Raw genomic sequence first — 19870 nt, forward strand, 5'->3', positions numbered from 1 at the left:
TGTAGCGGCTATATTAGTGCAGATTGTAGAGTTTTGGCAAGAACGTCCTACCTCGTACTGCGTGATAAGACCGTTGGGCTCTACAGGCTCCTCCCACTTGAGGAAAATCATGTCATCGAGCGGAGTGAAGGTCAGAGACTCTGGAGCGATGCCGCCAGGAACTGTAGCAGGAGAGAAAACAACACTCGCTGAAACAAACACTTCACTTGGGTCTCAAGCCTATGGACCCTTTGCACAGACACACCTTGGGGTGAAAACGCCTCTGACAGAGCGAGAAGGTGCTGGGACAACGATGGAAGAGTAGGACAGAGGTGGGACAGAGAGACGGAGCGGACTGTGGACCCGTTTGCTCGCGCGGAATGAATAGAGATCTTGGCTACCAGCATCCCATAAGCTGCTTTTACTTTTGTGATCATTTTATTTATTTTCCCTTTTACAGTTATGTTTGTCTTTTTTTGCCATTTGAGACATTTTATCTTGCAGTTACTATGAAACTCTTAGTATGAGCGATTGTAATCAATTGCACCCACTACTACATTGCTCTCCAGAAGGTCTCCCATGCATAAAGGAACACCTACAGATGCCCCCTCCCCAATTGGTCAATAGAAAGAATGCAGGTTTAATGCACTTTCAAATTAGCATGGCTCTATAGACCGAAAGGCCACATCCATCTTTTCTTCGCAGTCTATGCCAATAGTTTTTTCTCTAAAAAGGTAACAGTTCCTCTGTGTATCAGCTGTGGCTGAATTAGTAAATGCTGTTCAACATCATCCTTTTTTCTGGGTCAGCTTTTCTCCCTAAAAAAGATATACTGAAGCTCAGGTAGGCAAAGCTTCCTAAAAGATGATTCCGCAGTATCCATGACAGCCAAATCTGCTCAGAGCAGCGACGCAGCACAAGATTTTCACTGTTCAAGTGTTTGATTGTTGAGCTCAACAGGAGACAGGCAATAGTAACTGTCAGAGGATGCAGCTCAATTACCGTGGTTGTGAAGGTGATGGCGGCTCTGCTTGTGACAGGGGGATAGGGGGACTGTCAGGACTGGCATTAGTGGCTCAAAAATAAAACTTAGCTCTGACATGATATTCAAACTATCAAGTGAAGTACGAGGGGCGAAAAAAATTTCCAGCTTGTTTTTCTGACTCATATGCTTTAAGTTGTCACTCGCAAAGCAGTCAAATCTAATCACTAAAATCACAACTCACGGCTACGTTCTATATGTTATTCAGTTATGTAAATGCATTCCCTCCTGCCTTGAACACAGCAGTGTGTAGGAGGAGATAATTAAGAGTGCTGTGTGAATTGTTCATGTCTCCCTCACTACTTGGTGTTTTAAGGGCTGCTTTAAGGAATAAATGTAGATCAATCCTACAAGTTTAGCAGAGGTTCAAGTCGGGAGTTAAGAAAAAACTACTGCCAACTACCTACCATGACCATCATTTCCTCTAATTCTTTCCACTAGAATAAAAATATTCCAGAGTGGTATAAAATGACATAGCAAAGTCTCGCTTATTCTGCATAACAATAGATGTTTGACCCTCTGTATTTCCGCTGGCTGGATATGTGCACCAGACTGCACATAATCTGCTGATGTACACAGGAAAATACTTATACAAAGATAAGCTAAATCATTTTACCATTTTGCTACTGGCTGAGGCTTGAGCTGATTAATGTTCCACTAGTCTTCATTTAAAAGGCTGATGTTCTCTTTAGTTATGCTGATCCAGCTTATTTTGTGAGTCAATATTTGTCTTTTTTTCTTTTTTTTTGCTTGGACTGGATGACTAAAGGCATGGATTTGTGGAAGCAATGCGCAATTATTATCTCAGCATGAAGGCACAGCTGCAAATCTAAGTTCCAAAGCTGAGTAGCCATGACAATAAAGAGCTTTGATGAATACATAAAGAACCTCCCTGTCTTCAGTAATGATGTCACAGTTAATGCATTTGCATCATATCAGCAAACCTCTGCATCTTACTGCGTTAAGTGAAGTAAAATGAAAACGTCCACTCACTGTCTTCCTCCGTCTGGAAGGTGACCTCTCTGCTCTCCTTCTTGCCTTCCGGGTTGGCCAGCGCCAGCCGCACGTGGACCGCACGAAAGGGTGGCAGGTCCCTCAGGATGTAGTGGGAAGTGTTGCGGTCCACCGACAGGCACTCTCTGACGGTGGCGTTGTTCCCTCCGCTGCCCCCCGTTGGCATGGAGTAGCGGTAGCAGAGGGATAGAGAGTAGGTGTGGCAGCGGGTGAGGTTGTAGCCCAACGCCTCCCACTGCAGGGCCAGCTGCCGAGGCTGGATCTCGGTGGCCGTAAGGCCTCGCAAGGCACGCATGGGCTCTGAAGGGGACACAAAGCACAAAAACAAGTCACAGTGAGTTTCCCCGAAATTACAGTGGCCACTAAATAATATGAAAAACATTCAATAAAAGCACGATTTTTAATCTAATTTTATTCAATTATCCATCTATAATAATATCATATACGTAACAATTATTCATACTGCAGCAGTATAGGATTAATAAAGTATAATTAAACTGAATTTAGTTTAAATGAAAAATCCCTCTTTCAAGCCAGCGTTTGGTTTGTCCTTTCTGGGCTTCTGTAGAAACGTGACTGTGCAATTTGTCTGTGCAGGAGGACCTCCACTGTCTTTAGATGTAAAATGCTCATTTTACGTTAACCAAAACCATTCTCAAATCTATACACAAATGAAAACATATTTACAAATAATTGCACTTCTGACAATAGTTTGGAATATTTCTTGTCTTTTGGGGGCAGCGTGATAAAACAGAAGTATATGAAGGACTTCATCTCCACCTTTATCTACTCTGATCTGTCTCTTTCTACTTTAGATTTTGGATGTGATCCGTTTGGTTTACTTTTGCACTACTACACTTTAAGAATTGGCATTTATACGAATACAATTATACTAAACAGGATTACAGTTGGACGGAGCTGGATTTAAAATTGGATTTAACTGCTTTATAATTCATTAGATTCAGTTCAACTGAATTGAATTTTAAAAATTGTACTGAATTTGATTTAGCTCAGATGATCTAAATGCTTAAATTTGCAATAATCGTATTTTCCTAAATAACATTTTGATCACTACTATTTTTCCAGAGGGTGAACTGATGGTTAGAAGTCCATCATTCTACTTTTAGCCCTATTTGGTCTCTACACTAATTGGCTGCTGTCTACACATACTTTGGCTGCAGATTAAAAACACAACCGACGTGGCAAAACTTGAATAAACAAAGGAAAATACCACCAGAAAGGTATTTCTTTTCAGGGAAATGCACCCCCACACACTTCTCTTCTGTTGCTCATTTTTCTGTTTAGTTCGACCCAACCTTCATTCTGAGAGAGGATTGGGTTTCTCAGCCATCTGGAAGAATTATGGCAGCAAACATATGTACCCACACTGTTCCATCAGTAAGTTGTCATTTCAACTTGTTGCCAGGATGCCTCCTCAATGCTTTCTTAAAGATATTCTGGACTCTTCCTAATTTGGAGAAAAACCGAGGGTATACCCAAGCATGCTGAAAGAACACATCTCATATCCACCTTAAGAAGACCTGGAATCTGAGAGAGGTTGGTTGGGGAAATGCAACAGTCGACATTGCTGCGAGTGCATCCTGAATGCAAAAAGAAAATGGATAGGTTGAAATAAAACCATGATTTGTCTGTTTTTAGCGAGGGAGGATAAGCTACTATTTTCTTTTAAAGCAAAAATTTGGATTCTTACCGACAAGACAAGGGTATTTTTACCTTCTTCGGTACAGCTGGAATACTCAGAATGGAATACTAATACGGAAAAAGAGGCGGCAACAGTTGCAGCCGACTTTAAAAACTCAGACTTTGAGGTTACAGAGGGGTGAAACGAGAGAAAAAATATCCCTGCCTGAAGAAACAGAACAGAACTCTGACATTCCCAGCTCGTGTCGTGAAGGAGGTTCAATAGGAGAACGGTGAGGGCCACAAGCAAGGTTCACTACACGTGAACGGCCGAAGCCTAATTACTGCTGTCATGTGTGAACACTGGGATTGGACATCTTCGTGTCCCCGTCAAGCAGAGTGTAGAGTTTCAAACGCACAAGAGGGCATTTTTGTCCTGTGGCCTTGCCTGGATCTCCAAAGGGAACTGCAAAGACATTAGATCAAGCAAGATGAAGCACTGCCCTCAGAATGGCACAGCCGGACAGCACAGAGATGCAGAGGGCTCTGGGGCTGGACTGGAAAAGTAATATCTGCGTCACTAAACATAGATCATAAGCTAGGACATACATGAATGAAACAATGTCACAGGGGAGATATCACTTCTGAGGGGACAGATACAGGACAGAGAGGAGACGTCCCTCGAGTGTTTGATGATTTGAAGGATGTTTCGTTCTTCCTAACAGCAAAAAAAACAAAAACATAACGACTTTGACTGATCTGTATTCTGACAGCTTCTCCAAAAAAAGCCTTCCCATAGAACAGAATCAATCACAGAGGAAGAATTTGGTTACAAAAAAATTGTTTCATTCCAGTCATGTCAAAGGTGTCTGAGAATAACTGGTTTAATATCTGATTCCTTTTAACAATATAGCCCCATACAGCAGTCTAATCCTGTTAAAAACCAGCGCTGCTCTCTGCTTCAGACACCATTACTCATCATTACAGCTGCACCACAGCAGGCTCTGGCTCTGCTCTGTCCGCTCCACACGCCTGTCCTCAACCAATCCTGCCCCAAACCGACATTCTGCTTGATTAGCTTAATCAGAGGGATTAGCCGGAGGCAGGGGGGCGGATGGAGAAGGGACAGGGAAACCAGACAAGAGATGAGCACTGGAGGAAGCAAAGATGAATGGTGGGGGGTGCAAAGTCCCTGTGGATCTGCGCATTTCATCTCATCCTCCTTATCTTTAACAGCTGCCTCAGTGAGCTGCCACTGAGGCCTGCCCCTCCTGCCGGCAGCTATGTTAAAATTGAGACGGACTACCAGTGCACAGCCTCATACTTACCAGTGAAACCATATGGGGTTTGGAGTGCTGACACTTGTTTGAATGAGTTTCTACAAGTATTCATTTCTTGAGGCATAATCTCTAATATTGATAATGAAGTCCAGATTAAGATGCTTTAAAGCAGCTTAATCTGATGAAATGGTAGAAGAAGAATTAAACCAAGCAGAAGACACAAAACTCTTCGGTTTTTTTTTTCATCTGCTTACTGCAGATGAAGCATAATATGGCAAACGTGCAACCTTGCAAGCAACTATCCTGCACGTGTCAATATTAGACTAAATCACCTCAGAGAGCTGAAAGTCCTGAGCAGACTTTTTAATATACACAGAATGAGGGAATGAAAATGACATTTCGCAGATACACCATAACATGATGACCAACTGCCTAAAAATAAGTAGACCCTCTTTAAGCAGCCAAAAAAGCTCTGACCAGTCAAGATAAAGATCATCTGAGGGCGTTTTTGGACTGTCTGGTACCTTTGGGTCTGTGAGCTGAAGGGTGGGCTCAGAGTGGAAAGGGGTAACTTCCCACAGATCCCGTCAGATTTGTGACCGGGGAGGCTGGGTTAACACCTCAGACTCTGTGTTCAAGTGGGTGGCATTTGTCAAAATAACATGGCTGTGACTGTCAGGATGCTTGTGTGAGGTGTTTTGAAACATTAAAAAAAATCAGCCATCACACTGCTTTGTTCAGCTTCTAGATGTTCCACAGACGTTCAGCATCTCGTCTCTTCTCTCATCACATCCCAGTTTAATGTCTCGCTACATGATGCCACATGATCCCACACCAAGTTATTCACATCCTTCACTTTCCTAGGTTCAACTCACAAATGGTTGGTGTGAAGTTGTTGGAAATACACACTTTTAATATGCACGGTTAGGTTTAGATGCTACAAAATATGTGATTAGACATGTATGATTTAAAAAAATCATACATGTTTAAGGGCTACACATTTTATTATTCATGGTCCCATGGTTCCAGCATATTATATTGTTAGACAGAAAACAGGGCAGGGAAAAATGTCATCTCTAAGTTTCTAATGTCAGATTATGACACTGCTAAGTTTTGGTCATGTGAACAAATGTACCGATGACACATTTTGTAACTGTTGCATGTCTTTGTAGTCTCAAAGAATGGTCTGAATTTGGTTGTAGCCCACCTATGACAATTACAGCTAAAGTCACCAGTAAAGAGGAAGTGAAGAAAGATTTTCTCCTGAATTCTTGTGTTGTTGCAGGGATTTGTATGCTCTTCGTTTCAAGCAAATGCAGAACTCCAGACATAAAGAGTGACTGCTGGAGCACATGGAACATCTCTGGTCATGCCAAGGTTGTCAATTTGTAGTAACACAAAAAAGTCCAAAGAAAGGGGGAAAAGCAAAGATGGATGCCACTCATGTAGCATTTGTATGGTGGGCCGCTCTCAACAATAGCAGCATGGGATTGAAATCGTCTGCACCTGTAAGTATGAAATGTCACGCTCAGTGTGTGTCCGAAAAGAGGACTCTCTGTGCTAAAAGAAGCGTCTCTCTGTGACACATAAGGAAGACAAATTCATCCAGAGTTCGGTGTCACAGAGCCTCTGCTGTGTTCTGCTTTCACCCCGGGGAAAAAGCTTCAGATGTGAGCAATGGGATTCGACAGGAGGTGGGCGAGTGGAGGCGCTGACGTGAATGGATCAAAGACTGTGGTAGGTGACAGGGGCATCATGTTGTCTACTTGACAAGCGTCTTTTTTTTTTTACCCCAGATGTGCTCTGTGGTTACAACACAGCTGAGTGGCGATGAGAAAATGAAAAAAAAAAAAAGGAACTAAATGCTGGAAAAACATTTCACTTCAACTGCCCTCGATAACTGGTCTCAGACCAGTCCTCAACCTAAGGCTTTGGTGCGTCAACTGTGGATCTTCACACGTGATCTGCGGCTCTCCACAGAAACTCCTAAAATGCTGGTCTTGCGATTTAAACGAGCTCAGATGAAGGCATCGTTAGATCTCCAAATGTGTTTTCATTGGAGGCTTGTCCCAGAGAACCAGAATACATCTTTCATGGTGTGATGACAACAAACACATCTTATGCTCTCAGTGGCTACAGGCGAACTACAAGCTGTTAAATGATGTGTCACAACAGTTTGATGCAGCTCCCTGATGCAGCTCAGAAGCTGCGTGAATGTCAGAGTGTGAGAGCAGGAGCAGACTCTGAAAACGGTCCGTGCTGCATTCATGATGTGTCACAGCAACTCATTAAAAGTCACATGTATAATTAGAACTTATTATCCTCTGGTGTTTTGTGATGAGTGACACGCTGAGACAATGCTAACATGCAATATTTACCTTGAATGGAATCTTGGTGTAGCATTTTAGCTTGTTAATTAGCACTGCACGTAAAGTTCATCTACAGCTGATGGGAAAGTCTTTAGTTCGACAGGGTCGTAAACAAAATGTGGACATATTAAAATTACCTTAGGATATCAACAGATTCAAATTTTACCTCAGGGGACTATGACTGTGTGTTCTAAGTCGTGTTCATGTTAGACATGCTGGGATATCCCAGAGAGCCAATCATACACCGTATAAACAGAGACACTATTACTTGTCTTACTGCACACTAGCATAAGCACCAACAAGCAGATCGATTCTGGTACGGAATTCTTGCATATTGGTATCATTCTTTGCCATATTGAGCAAATGATCCGGTCTTTACTGTTTGGCTGTTTATCACTGACCACAGGAACTTTTTCATAGTTCTTGGAACTATTGGAGGTAATTCCCATTCTTTTTTTTGTGTTCACAAAGCAGGAAATGCGGCTTAGCGTACTTCATAACGCAGTCATTACAAAAAAAAAAAAAACTTTTTACTGTAGGTAAAACGTAGGGTCATATTAGCAAGTTTTAATGTGGACTGTACTTATATAACACTTTTCTCGTCTAGCTGACCACTCAAAGCGCTTTTATGCTTCAAGCTGCGTTCAACCATTCACAAGCTTCATTATACAGCACGTCTTAAGTCTACACAATGTTACAGGCCTGTGTAATGTTACACAGTGCTTTTATTCTCTATCACACACATTCACACGCCAATGGCGGTTCAGAGGTTCAGGTTCAGTGCCCAGGGAAGCCGGGAGTCGAACCATCAACCTTCCGATTGGCAGATGACTGCCCTTCATCCTCAGTTACAGCTGAAGTGACCTCAATGTTTCTATTTGTGGTGTGAATGCCTGTTTCTATCTCAAGGAGCAGCTGGGTGCTGATGGCTCTGACGTTTTGCGGTAAGACGTATTACATCGCTTCCTGTTACCTTGATTGTGTTCTGTGGAACTTCTTGTTTCTCTTGTATTATTAAAAAAAGTCACACATTTTTGCACAGTTAACTCTATCGCGTACTTGGTCTATCCTAACACTCACTCCTACAGATATTTAGTCTTTATTTTCACTTTTTAGCGGTGTGTCTGGTTTTCTAGCTTAGCATGGCAGTTCTCTCCCTCCATCTCCTGCTTTCACCTGCTCCGCGTGTCAGATGTTTTATTACTCCTCTGCCTCCTTTAGCGATAATGGTACATGTAACAAAATGTAACAAATACATGTAGTCTTTTTGTAATTTTGGAGGCGAGGTTATCTGAATTGAAAACTCGACTCCGCACCGTTGAAAATCACCCGATAGCTAGCCAGGTCCATTTAGTCGGTGCAGAGCCACCTAGCGTACCCAACTTAGCTAACCCTGTTAGCTGCCCCTTATCAGAACCCGAGCAGCCGGCACCCCAGGCTGGCTGGGTGACAGTCAGGAAGAGGAGGCCATAGCCGTAAAGTCAAGCCCATGGTCTGACCGTGCTTTCCTTTTTCTTACATTCTGGTAAATCTTTGCTGTTATAACTCCTGCTGCATCAGGCGCAGATGAAGACCAAATGGTCTTATTTCAAGCAAAAATGCAAAATATTCACCTTTTCTACCATCTCAAAGGTGAGATTTTTTAGCTTTTAGCCTTTTCATTGTAAGTCAAACATCTTTGCATTTTTAAATATTGATAACATAAAACAAGAAGTGACTAAAACAGGGACTTTTCTCTACTTTTTAACATAAGAAAAATGAACCTGCCTCCACCTTTCAAGACTTGTCTCAAGCTCTGATGCAGCATGATCATTTTATCAACATTTTCTTTGTACACACACCGTTGACACGGCAGCTTTATCTCTGAAACTCTGGCGAGCTTCACGGTTATGGATAATATTTTGAGGATGATACAATGTTCTCACTCACCTGCACACTTTGTCCTGCTGACCAGCGGGGGTCCAGGTGCTCCAGTGCCCCCCTCTCCAGGCCGGGTGAGCAGGACACTGATGCGGTACTCTGTGTCTGGCTCCAGGTGCCAAATTTTATAGGTAAGCGAGCCAACCCCATGAGTCTCTGTCAGAGTGGACTGGCTGGCGCGGTACTGGATTTCCCGGCGAATGACCGGTCCATCCCCGACTATGGAGTTAGTGTTGAGCTGGATAATCAGATAGGTGGGACCTGCCCGCAAGAGCTGGGGGGGAGCAATCGGTGTTGGGGGCACTGTAACAGAGAATGTCAGATCATATTGGTGGCGCTCAACAAAATCTAATTTTCTATCAAACATGTTGACATTCCAATACAGTACGGAACCTTAAACGTATAATCCCATTGGCATGACTTTTTGAGACATTAGAATCAGCAAAAATATAAAGTTAAAAAAAAAAGACAAAACGCTGTCCTTGAAAACAGTGTTGGAAAAACATGAAATTAATTGCCATTTTCAGCAGAAAAGAGCTGACTCACAAGAAAAAGAAGAAATCAAGGAAGCCTGTCATGGGGTTTTTCTTTTTATGTTTTACAGTTTCAGTAACGTGATATCTGTTCCTCCGAGGCGTTTAAAAAAGAAATCTTTAAATCACACCAGGACTACGAGAGTGACAGACGAGCACGAGTGTCGGAGATCCTCGAATGCTGAAAAAAAAGCAGGAAAAATGTCATTCTCCCTCTAATGATGCTGTTTTGGGGGCTTATTTGCATGAATAATTGCACAACTAATTTTGTCCTCTCTGAACATTAAAAGCTGGATGGATAAAGGACCGCTAACAGGCACACATAAGATGAATTCAGCACACAATGCTGCGAGTGATGAGCTGTGCGGGCATGGGCGGAATGTCGTTGATTGATATATCGCACGGTGACAGCACCTGCCCACAGAGCTTTTTATGACATGATTTATTGAGACTTGAAGCAAGAGATGCTGTTTTTCAACGGAGTAATTCTGCATCCTTGAAGGGAGACCTCTTTGTTCTCTTCCACGGGAGCACAATATTGATGCTGTCTCTATTCTGCCTGCCACTGTTCGGCATGGAGAAATATAACCGCCTCGCATTAAAAACTCAAAAATCTAGCCGTGTCATCCACCGTTAGATTTCTTCTTCTAATAATTATGAGACTTACGGCATCACCAAAGAATGTGGGTATAGTGGCCAGTTTGTAGTCGTCTTTCTCCTTTCTCCAAAATACAACACAGCTGAGGGGCGCGGTCTTTGGCAAAGTGTGTCCTTATAGGCAAAGTTAATAACATTCAGTACTGAGTTGAGCTACCATTACAGTGGCTCACAGGACAACGGTCCATGTCCCAGCATACATGCTCAGGAGCATAATCGAGTTTTTGACTGAAGTTTGTGTGACCTCATTAACGCTGCGGACTGTGTGAGAAACCGTTCAAGACATTGTGCTGTTTCTGGCTTTCTCGCTCATGTAGGTATATCTGAATTCACTGCACAGGCGTCAGTGGAATGGTGATTTTGTCGGATGATGGGCATAAAAATCAGAGCTAGAGCAGATCAACAGTGTGGTCATTTTTGGCCTGATTTTCAGTCACAATTTCTGATGAACCGAGACAGAACTTTGGAAGCATGTGTGGAGCACCTAGGCCCATTTGAGTCTGGCTGAGTGTAAACAAGCAGCAGTGATTCTGTCCCCAGCCACATTACCTGGGTGTGTTCGAGCAGCTTTGAGAGCTCGATTTATTTATTTATTTTGCTCTAGTGTCACGTAAAAACAAGCTAGTCGTGACACAAGGCTTTTTTTTCCCCCAAATCAATGTTTATTATTACTAACAACTTGGTACAACGGCAGTTATTAACATACAAACAAACAAACAAACAATAGCCAGGGGGGTTATCTAATTAAAAACATTAAATATTAAGCACAACTCATATGTTTTAATAGCTGTTCTGTTGTCTGAGTCACAGATGCACTGGATGTATTGCTTTGTCTCTTCTCGGAATGCTGGAAAACAGGGGTTTGAGTGACTGAACTTCGCCTTATATGATATTTCCCTAAAATGAGTTGTGACACGAGGCTGTAGAAGCACAAAGTTCCACTTCTGGGTCACAGCTCGAGCTCAACTTGTCGTCTGAAAACGGCGGCACTCGACAGTCAGCCGAGAAGCGTACCTTTAGTTTCTAAGAATAAAAAAAACAACTGCTGTTTAAGCAGATCATTTAGTGACAGAGAAAACGCAATCTGTCACAGTCCTTTGAACAACAAGAAGCTAGTTGTATCAATGTGATGTGACGGGAAATACCTCAGTTTCACTCTTTCATATTTGAGACCCATCTGGGATACGTGGTGGAATGCCTTCCGCTTTGTTTGTGAAATTAAGCTGATTTTACTCTCATTCAGAGAAGAAAAGGTGGTACAACTCTGAATATAAGCCGTTGCTGTAAATTTAGTTAGAGACTCTGCGTAATGATGTCAAACACAACTACACAACACCAGCAACTTTATTTGACTTCAGCCAAAGATCCCATGAGAGAGCTCAACCTTTTCCAAATTGAAAAAATCTAAATCAAATTAAGATAATTTAAACTGAATTTAAAATCTAATTTAAATTAGATTCATCATTTAAATCTAAGTGCCATTTTTTAACAATTTCAATCGCTTGAAATTCTGTTGCGGAACAAAGCATTTCTCAGCACAGAACATTTCCTATTGTGATGTAGTTATAGGTTTAATACCTTGTGTTTGACAGGCCCTGGTTATTTTCACGGATCTTTCCGGAAGAGGCTCAGGAAAGAGTTGAGCATGCAGTGGCTTGTTGTGGTAATGACTATTGTATTATCATTACAAGAATGATAAAAAGAAGAATTTCCGATTTAAAACATGAGAAAATATACAAATGATGGCAAAAATGTAGAAGGTTGGAATAACGAATTGAAGAGAAAATTAATGCAGTTAATCATCTTCTATAACTAATAATTCTATATTAAAGAGCATACACAGAGGGGCGACCATCTAATTTCCATCTATCTGAGAGTCCTGAGTACAAATTCCTTCCTGCCTGCTGACTTCATCCTGAACCTGGAGACAGTCGCCAACAACTGCTCAGCAGATTTTAAGCTACAAGGAAGAGTCTAATGAGGTTACCCTTATCTTAGCTTAGAATTATTGTGGAGTCTGTAATGAATTTGGTTTCCCGGGCTCTTCAGACAATGCCTGCAGTAACAGCCCAGAGGAGTGCTGTCAGACTGCAGCGATGACATCAGAAAGCTGAAACAACATCAGAAGATCGCTTTGGATGAGACCGAATTGCAAAGATTGTACTTGCAGCCGATGATTGTAATTATTGAAGGTTTCGCCTCTTCTGTGAGCGTTTGAAAACTCAACACTGGGAACTCTGGGAATTAATGTACTGAAGCTTAATGTGCTAGCTTAAGACTGGCCATCCTAATTTAAGCTAGCAACAGCTACTTTCTGTTTCAAAACTCCTGTTAAGAAGACATATACCCACACCAGTTCTACAGATAAGAATAATCTTGGCATATGTCACACGATTGTGGTTAGTGTGGCTGGCGTTCATCAGGGCGACATGCGCACTTTAGCACGCGTTGTTGGTGGAGAGCTCATAGCAAACAATAAAAGATGCTAAATATGTTTTATCTGTCCTTGCTGACCTTTTATCTGATTTTTCTTTAATTTTTAGTTTCACAGCTAGGATTACTTTAATCCAGGAATACGTCTACACGTCTGGCCTCAACAGGCCTCCATCACTTCTCCAGGCTTCCATTTGTTGGTAAGTTTCCACAGTAAGCCTTTTACACATAAAATCAGCATTACTAATGTAGACAAACAAAATGGCTTCTCTTGGTGGGTCATTTCCTGGCTACAGTTTTGTTCAAACTATAAAACATAAATAGATGTTCATCACACAGATATGGAACTGTTTGCATGACTTACCTCTGACAATGAGCTCTCCGAAGTTGGAAACAGCGGCACCTCTGGGCGACAGGGTGATGCAGCGATAGAGGTCCTGCTCTCCGCGCTGTGCCTCCACCTGGAAGGTTGCCATCAGCCGCTTGTGGCTCAACCGCGACAGCAAAGATGTGTCAAGCACCATGCCGTTTCTCCGCTGACAGTCAGAAAAACAGCCCACAGAGGGAAATCAGCCATGAGCCACACCGGCCACATGTGTTTACTGAAAGTCTATCGAAGTGATTAAAAATGGGCAGCAAGCTGAGAAGCAGACAGGAAGACAAAGGAGGTTTGGAATTTGATACATGGGAAGGCAAGATAATGAAGATGTGGTAAATGTCACTGGTAACAAGAGCGTTGAGGCAGGTGATACGGGCCTCCCGGGTGGCTGTTTCATGCACCGGGGACTGGCTGGCGCTGGCGCCTCCGCTTGCTGATGCGTCTTCGCTCCAGGCAAACTGGCAACTTGCTCAACCATTGGAGGAGGAAATCAGAGGCCAGCGTTCAGAAGGAGCTATTCCAGGTACAAGATACAATATGTGCAGCTCTCTCGAAGTATAAGCAGATTATTTAGTGAGCTGTCGCCTGCTCATGCTTTTCACAAGTAAATAGGTTTGACACCCTCGTGTTTGAATTGGTTTAGGAGGAGAAATGCACCACTGTTGGAAAATATGTAATTATATTTACACTGACTGAGCGCTATTGCCTAAAGCAACAGATTACAGCTCATGTTATCTTCAGCTTTGGTATCAATATAATCTAAAATTTTCTTTTTGAATGTGTCCTACTTTTTATTGCTTACTTTCTAAATTCCCTTTTCTCTTTTTAAACTCCCACCTGAAGGTTTTCAAAGCAAAGTCTACTTCCTGTCTGGCAGCAAGCCCTGCATCACATCATAACTCATATTCAGCGTGATTAGTCCTTTTGGTCTGGATATATATTCAGTTTAAAAGATCTAAACCGTATTTGAGAGATTTGATAGCAGAGGAAAGCTGATGCTAATGGATTAAGATTATGCAAACAGTTTGTTTGGACTACCAAAACAGAAGGAAAAAGCTCCAGAGTGGTCCGGAGAGGACCTCCACAGCACCAGGGAGATGAAAGAGAAAGCAGAAACCAGCAAACTCAGTGTTCACCATCAAACAAGCCCTAAACAACAAACTGAAGAACAGATGCTAGTAATGCTTTGGGATATATTTCTATTTTCAGCTATTTTACACCCGTTACTTTTCCAAACATGAAAAATAGATCTGTGGCCGATGTCGACCTAAATGACAAAAGAAAAAGCATTGTATTGTTTGTCATTTTCTGTACTATGTGTAGCTCCACCTACAGATTCACAAACTTTAAAAACTGATTTTTAAACAAACAGCTCTTTCACATGCCGATGAACTTCAAAGGTTTTCAATTCAGAGAGAGTGGGGGGCGTAGTGAAATAAACTCAACTAGAAAAACACAAGGGATGGATCACCAAGAATACTGAGATTTCTCATTTGCAAAGCGCCGTCTCTCTGCTGCCGTCATTTCAAAAGCACTTAGATGTTCAAGCTCGAAGGCCAGAGGAGGAGTGGAAGCATTCAGGGATGGATTTTTGTAGAGTTACATTATCTCATATTCAGACTGGGGAAACTATTTTCAGTTCATGCATGAGAGAAATGCCGTCATAGGCTTTGAAATCTTCAAATGACTCATTTCCCTGCAACAATCCAAAAGACAAACTTCTGACAAACAAATTTCTGCAACATGTACTAATACGATGAAAAAGACAATTGACTATCAAGTTTATTGGATGTTAAGGGAAATAAAATGGTGTACTTCTGTGTAATTTGGGGATTTATGGAAGGCAAAATGTTAAGAAAAATAAATCGATGCAGCTTCGGCCACTCGTTCTCGTAGTTTTGTCCGATACTTTTTAGCTTATTCCTCGGGTCCAAAACATTTGATACTGAATTAAATTGAATTAATTAAATGAAAAATACTTGATCGATGCCAAAGGGAAATTAGAATGTTGCAGTTTTCTTTTCTTCTGTTGATGCCGGGAGGAAGGACCACATGTGCAGCAGAGCTGAAGAAGCCTCTGACTGAACACACTGCATTGTCTCAAAACTTTACACTCTAATGAGTCAAAATAGCATGAGCAGCCATAGATGATGACAATAAACCGAACATCTTTTGTTAAGTGTTGCAGCGGACGGAATGTTTCTCTTACAATAAATCTTTTGATTGTGACTTTTTCGGTACAACCTCGGTTGCTTTAATTTGTTAGATTTCTTTTATTTAAGGACACGTCTTTCAACAACAACGGAAGCTTACAAAGCCCAAGAGGTACAAACTTTTCTGGGTTTGGTTGCAGATGAAAGATGATTGGCATGATCACGCTGAGGTGGTTGTACTTGCTATGGGAAAACAAATGCTTGTACTTCTTGTACCCAGCTGTGCTGAGCCATAGAATACTGTATGATGTAATGTAGGAAGGTTTTTAGTCCAGTCTGCTTTGGAAATCAAGCTGTCCTTAAATTTGTGTGACAGATTTTACTGGGAGTCTATTTGATTGTCAGCCTTTTTTCCTTCAGCGCAATGCATCATGGTACATATTTGATGGTGATGATCAGTTATACAGTACTTTTAGCAGTGCATCGTAGGATATTTGCGCACACCATTATAGTCTGCCATGTAATGGCCGTGGCCGGTGTCAGACTGATCCAGTCACTGCAGTCCTCAGCCTCCCTCAGTTCACAGCATGGCAGATATTTGTTCAACGGTGCGCTTCAATGGTCCTCATCCACTCAGTCACTGGAAAATATCCTATCCTTTTTTTTTCCCAGGTTAGTTGCACTCAGACTAACTAAGCTAAAGAGAATGATAATGCACATGTGCAATAATGAGATGTAACAAGAACCTCCAGTGTTTAGGACTAGCTGGCAGCTTGTCCATTGTTCCATCTTTCAAGTGGAAAAAACACAACATAACAGGGTGTTCGCAGGTTCAAGTAAGCAAGATTTTAGACTTTTTAATGCCAGTTAGGGGGAAAACTCAGAACACAATGATACCGGTTTTTCATATATATGGAATATAGCAAAAGATTATTATTGATTGATTGCCTTCGCAGGCGACCTCCAATTGGGAAACTTGGCTCAGTGTTTTTAGTGAAAAGGATCCAGTAAGCACTGCAAGTTCAACAACCCATTTAATGTCAGCTTTTCATGGGTTTTTCATTTAAGACCCTGAAGATTAAAATAAAATGCTTGAGACAACTTCATATGTAAAAGTTTCTAAATTCTAATTCATAATGGCATCACATATACTCACTTCGAGCATTACATTCCTAAATTGGCTGGTAGTTGTGGCTGAGGCAGAAAAGACAGTAAAATCACTGAAATATGCTCTAATAAGTGTAGCAGGACATTTAGGGGAAAGATGCTTTCAACCAGCAAGCAGTTGACTGTCCTGGAGTCAGCAGCTCTGACTGTGGGGAATCTGTAAGAATTTGTAGGAGTCTTTTATCTAAGGACAGGATGTTAACTGGTATCATTTCAGTCAAAACAAAGGCCCTTGTGTAAACAGCCACTGGAGTACTAATTCATCGAGAGTCTGACCAGTTGCCTTGTCTTCAAATGAAACCACAGTAACCACAGAAAATACATTGTGATAAGACTAAAACTAATTAAAAGACAAACTGTAAAGCCCCCCCTTGTATTGCCTCTTTCCCTCCATTTGGTCTCCGATCCCATTCTATATTTCTGAGATGTGGTCTTGTCTACTCGAGCAGAGATGACAAATAAGAAGAAAACAAAAATGGCCTCAGATGCCCACTCTTGCTCTCACCTCCAGTAGGAAGGGCTCCGTCTCAGAAACTTTGCCCGTGGCGACGCACTGAAACGAGGCATTCTGCCCGGCGTTCACCTCCACATCACCCAGCCGAGAGAAATGAGGCACCTTGTCTGTGGAAGGAGGACACACAGATACAGTGATGAAAGTGGCACATCTGGAGTTGAGCACCGCTGTCTAAATATATTCAACACGAAGATGTGAGGAGTAATCTATTCAGAGCCTCAGGCTCTCAGTGCAACCTCATAAATATAAGTGATTCTGTTTTGTTTAACGTGTTTTTAGTGGACTCAAGGTGAATAATTTCACCACCAATAACAGATCATTACCCTGGTTTTAAGCTTAGACAAGTCAGAAGAATACATAGCTTAAGACAAACCTTTATTTCACATTGCACCCCAGCATCACCAATACCCTCTCAACTTGAGAAAGTCTTACGACTCCTTAGAAAATTCATTGCTATCACAACCCAAGAATCCAAGAAAGTTGGGACACTGTGTGAAATGTGAATAAAGGAGAATGCAATGATTTGTACATTCCATGAGAGGTTTGTTTAATTCACAACAGAACATACAAAGCATCAAATGATCAAATGAATATATCAAATGTAAAGTACAACATTAGCTCATCTTGAATTTTCCAGCAGCAACATGATGAGTTGCTCATCACGTTGAACTACATGATGAAAAAAAGTTAACATGATGACACGACGGGTATGAAAAGAGCACCTTCGAGAGGAAGAGTTTCTCACAATCAAAGATGGAGAGAGGTTCAGCAATTTGCAAAAAACGAGTCCAATAACTGTGGAGCTATTTCAGAATAATGTTCCTCAACAAAAAATTGAGACGTTTGCAAATTAAAAACCATGCCATCCAAAAACTCAGATTACAGCTCTTGATCCAAACACATTGCTGTTTTTTCTAGACTGAAATGAATTTAAAATGGACAAAAGTGGAAAACTTTTCTGGGGTCAGACCGGGGCTCTAGACTAACTTTTTGCACTGGTTGCACTGGTGCGCCCAACTTTTTTTCTTGGGTGCACCAGCACAAAAGTTAAGCCTGATTTATGGTCGTCCGGGAAAGGCCACGCTCTCCGTCGCTTGCGTGCATCGGCCAAAATTCCTATCTATCCGTCGAGGTGACGGAGACTCGCGGAGACCGCAAGGGTTGTGATTGGTCGGCTAACAACATCATTTCCAGAATCATTTTTCCGGTTTAGCTCCTTCCTGTCACAACAACAACACCGCCATTTTTGAAAGAGTTTACTGTGTGCCGGTCAACATTTGATCTAAATTATTTGCATTTCAATATCAATAAGCTCCAACTCCAACAACAGTCTTTCTCTCTAGGTCGCCATCGTTCACTGTGAGGAATGGAACAGAGCCGGAAGGTAAACAATCAATCAGCGACTTTCACGATAGACATCGAGAGATTTGGGTCGTCTAGCGTAGCGACGCTTTCTGATCGGGAGGTGAATTGCATTGTGTATCCGACATCCCGACAGAGAACTTTGAAAGGTTTAATAGCCTCTGCGTGACCACAGAGTCCGATTGACGGATAGCTACGGAGTAGCATACCGAGGCCTTTAGGTGCACCCAAATTTTCGGCCGCATTGCATTCAACAAGAGTTTTACAGGTTCACTCTTTTTTTTTTTTAAATAGCTGCCTGTCTTTTTAGGCAATATTGACTGGTAAATGAGCAACTAACACTCTGGCCTAAAGTTCTTTATTTTAAGCACAATTCCACAAGACAGGTAACTAACTGAAAAGTGCTTCACTGAGCTGAAATTTAAACTTAAAACATCTTAAGATAAATGAAAAGAACAAAAAATCTAAATTAAAAGTGCAAGTGTTTTAAGGACTCCAGCCAGTTACTACACTGGTCACCAAGAGCAGCAAATGCTTTCTTTGACGCAGTATAAATTCTTAAAACAAATTAAAAGATAATACCATTTACTTCCCAGATCAAGAGTTTATTATAGAATCTACTTTTTAACACCATTTTAACCATCAGTGCTGAAAGGTATATACAGGTTTTAAAACAACATATGCTCCCATCCAGATGATGCCTCTTTCAGGGAAGGCCTTGCATATTTCAGCAAGACGATGTTAAACCACATACTGCATCTCTTACAACAACATAGCTTTTTAGCAGCAGAGTCCGATGCTGAACTGACCTGCCTGCAGTTCAGACCTTTCAGCAACTGAGAACACAAAGACAAAGAAAACCCAGGACTATTGTCATGTCAGACAAGAATTGACCAGTTCCTGTCCAAAATGTCCAGGAACCGGTCTCCCAGATGTTTACAGAAAGAAGAGAGGATGCTACACAGTTGGAAACATGAGATGTGCTGCTGCCATCAATTCAAGATGAGCTAATATTCTTTATAACGTATTAAAACGTCTCACTTTTAACATCTGATATGGTTTAAATGATCTATTGTGAATAAACTACTGGTTAATGAGATTAGTAATCCCTGCATTCCGCTTTTGTTTTTCCCATTTTACAACCGGGGTTGTACGTGAGACAGACACCACGCTGAGCAAATCTTGCTGTCTTGTAGACAGAATATGTTCTGTTCAGCGGTGGCACATTTCAACTGGCCACCCATGTATAGGACGAAATTCAATTCCCATACAGTCATGCTCGATTTTCACAGTAACCAACAGCAACATCTGGCTGAGAATAGGATGACAGAAAATGCACTTCACATTCTGCTCATTTTCCTCCTCCTCTCTCTCTCTCTCTTTCAGTCCTTTTTATGCTCTGTTCATCCAATAAGCACAGTGACAGT

At 41.7% G+C, this 19870-nt stretch overlaps 1 protein-coding gene across 4 annotated transcripts in view; it reads right to left on the reverse strand.

Moving 5' to 3' along the window:
- The window catches only part of LOC142367474 (receptor-type tyrosine-protein phosphatase U-like), a 255969-nt gene that overhangs the window by 73340 nt on the left and 162759 nt on the right, over window positions 1–19870 (reverse strand). For all 4 annotated transcript variants that reach the window (XM_075449450.1, XM_075449449.1, XM_075449448.1 and 1 more), the window contains exons 5-9: window positions 17073–17188; window positions 13233–13404; window positions 9255–9548; window positions 2015–2335; window positions 52–161 (exon numbers count right to left, since the gene is read on the reverse strand). In XM_075449450.1, coding sequence (XP_075305565.1) covers window positions 52–161; window positions 2015–2335; window positions 9255–9548; window positions 13233–13404; window positions 17073–17188 — 1013 coding nt within the window. The remainder of the gene's footprint in view (window positions 1–51; window positions 162–2014; window positions 2336–9254; window positions 9549–13232; window positions 13405–17072; window positions 17189–19870) is intronic.

This window comes from Odontesthes bonariensis, chromosome 18, assembly GCF_027942865.1.
Source record: "Odontesthes bonariensis isolate fOdoBon6 chromosome 18, fOdoBon6.hap1, whole genome shotgun sequence".
Lineage (NCBI taxonomy): Eukaryota > Metazoa > Chordata > Actinopteri > Atheriniformes > Atherinopsidae > Odontesthes > Odontesthes bonariensis.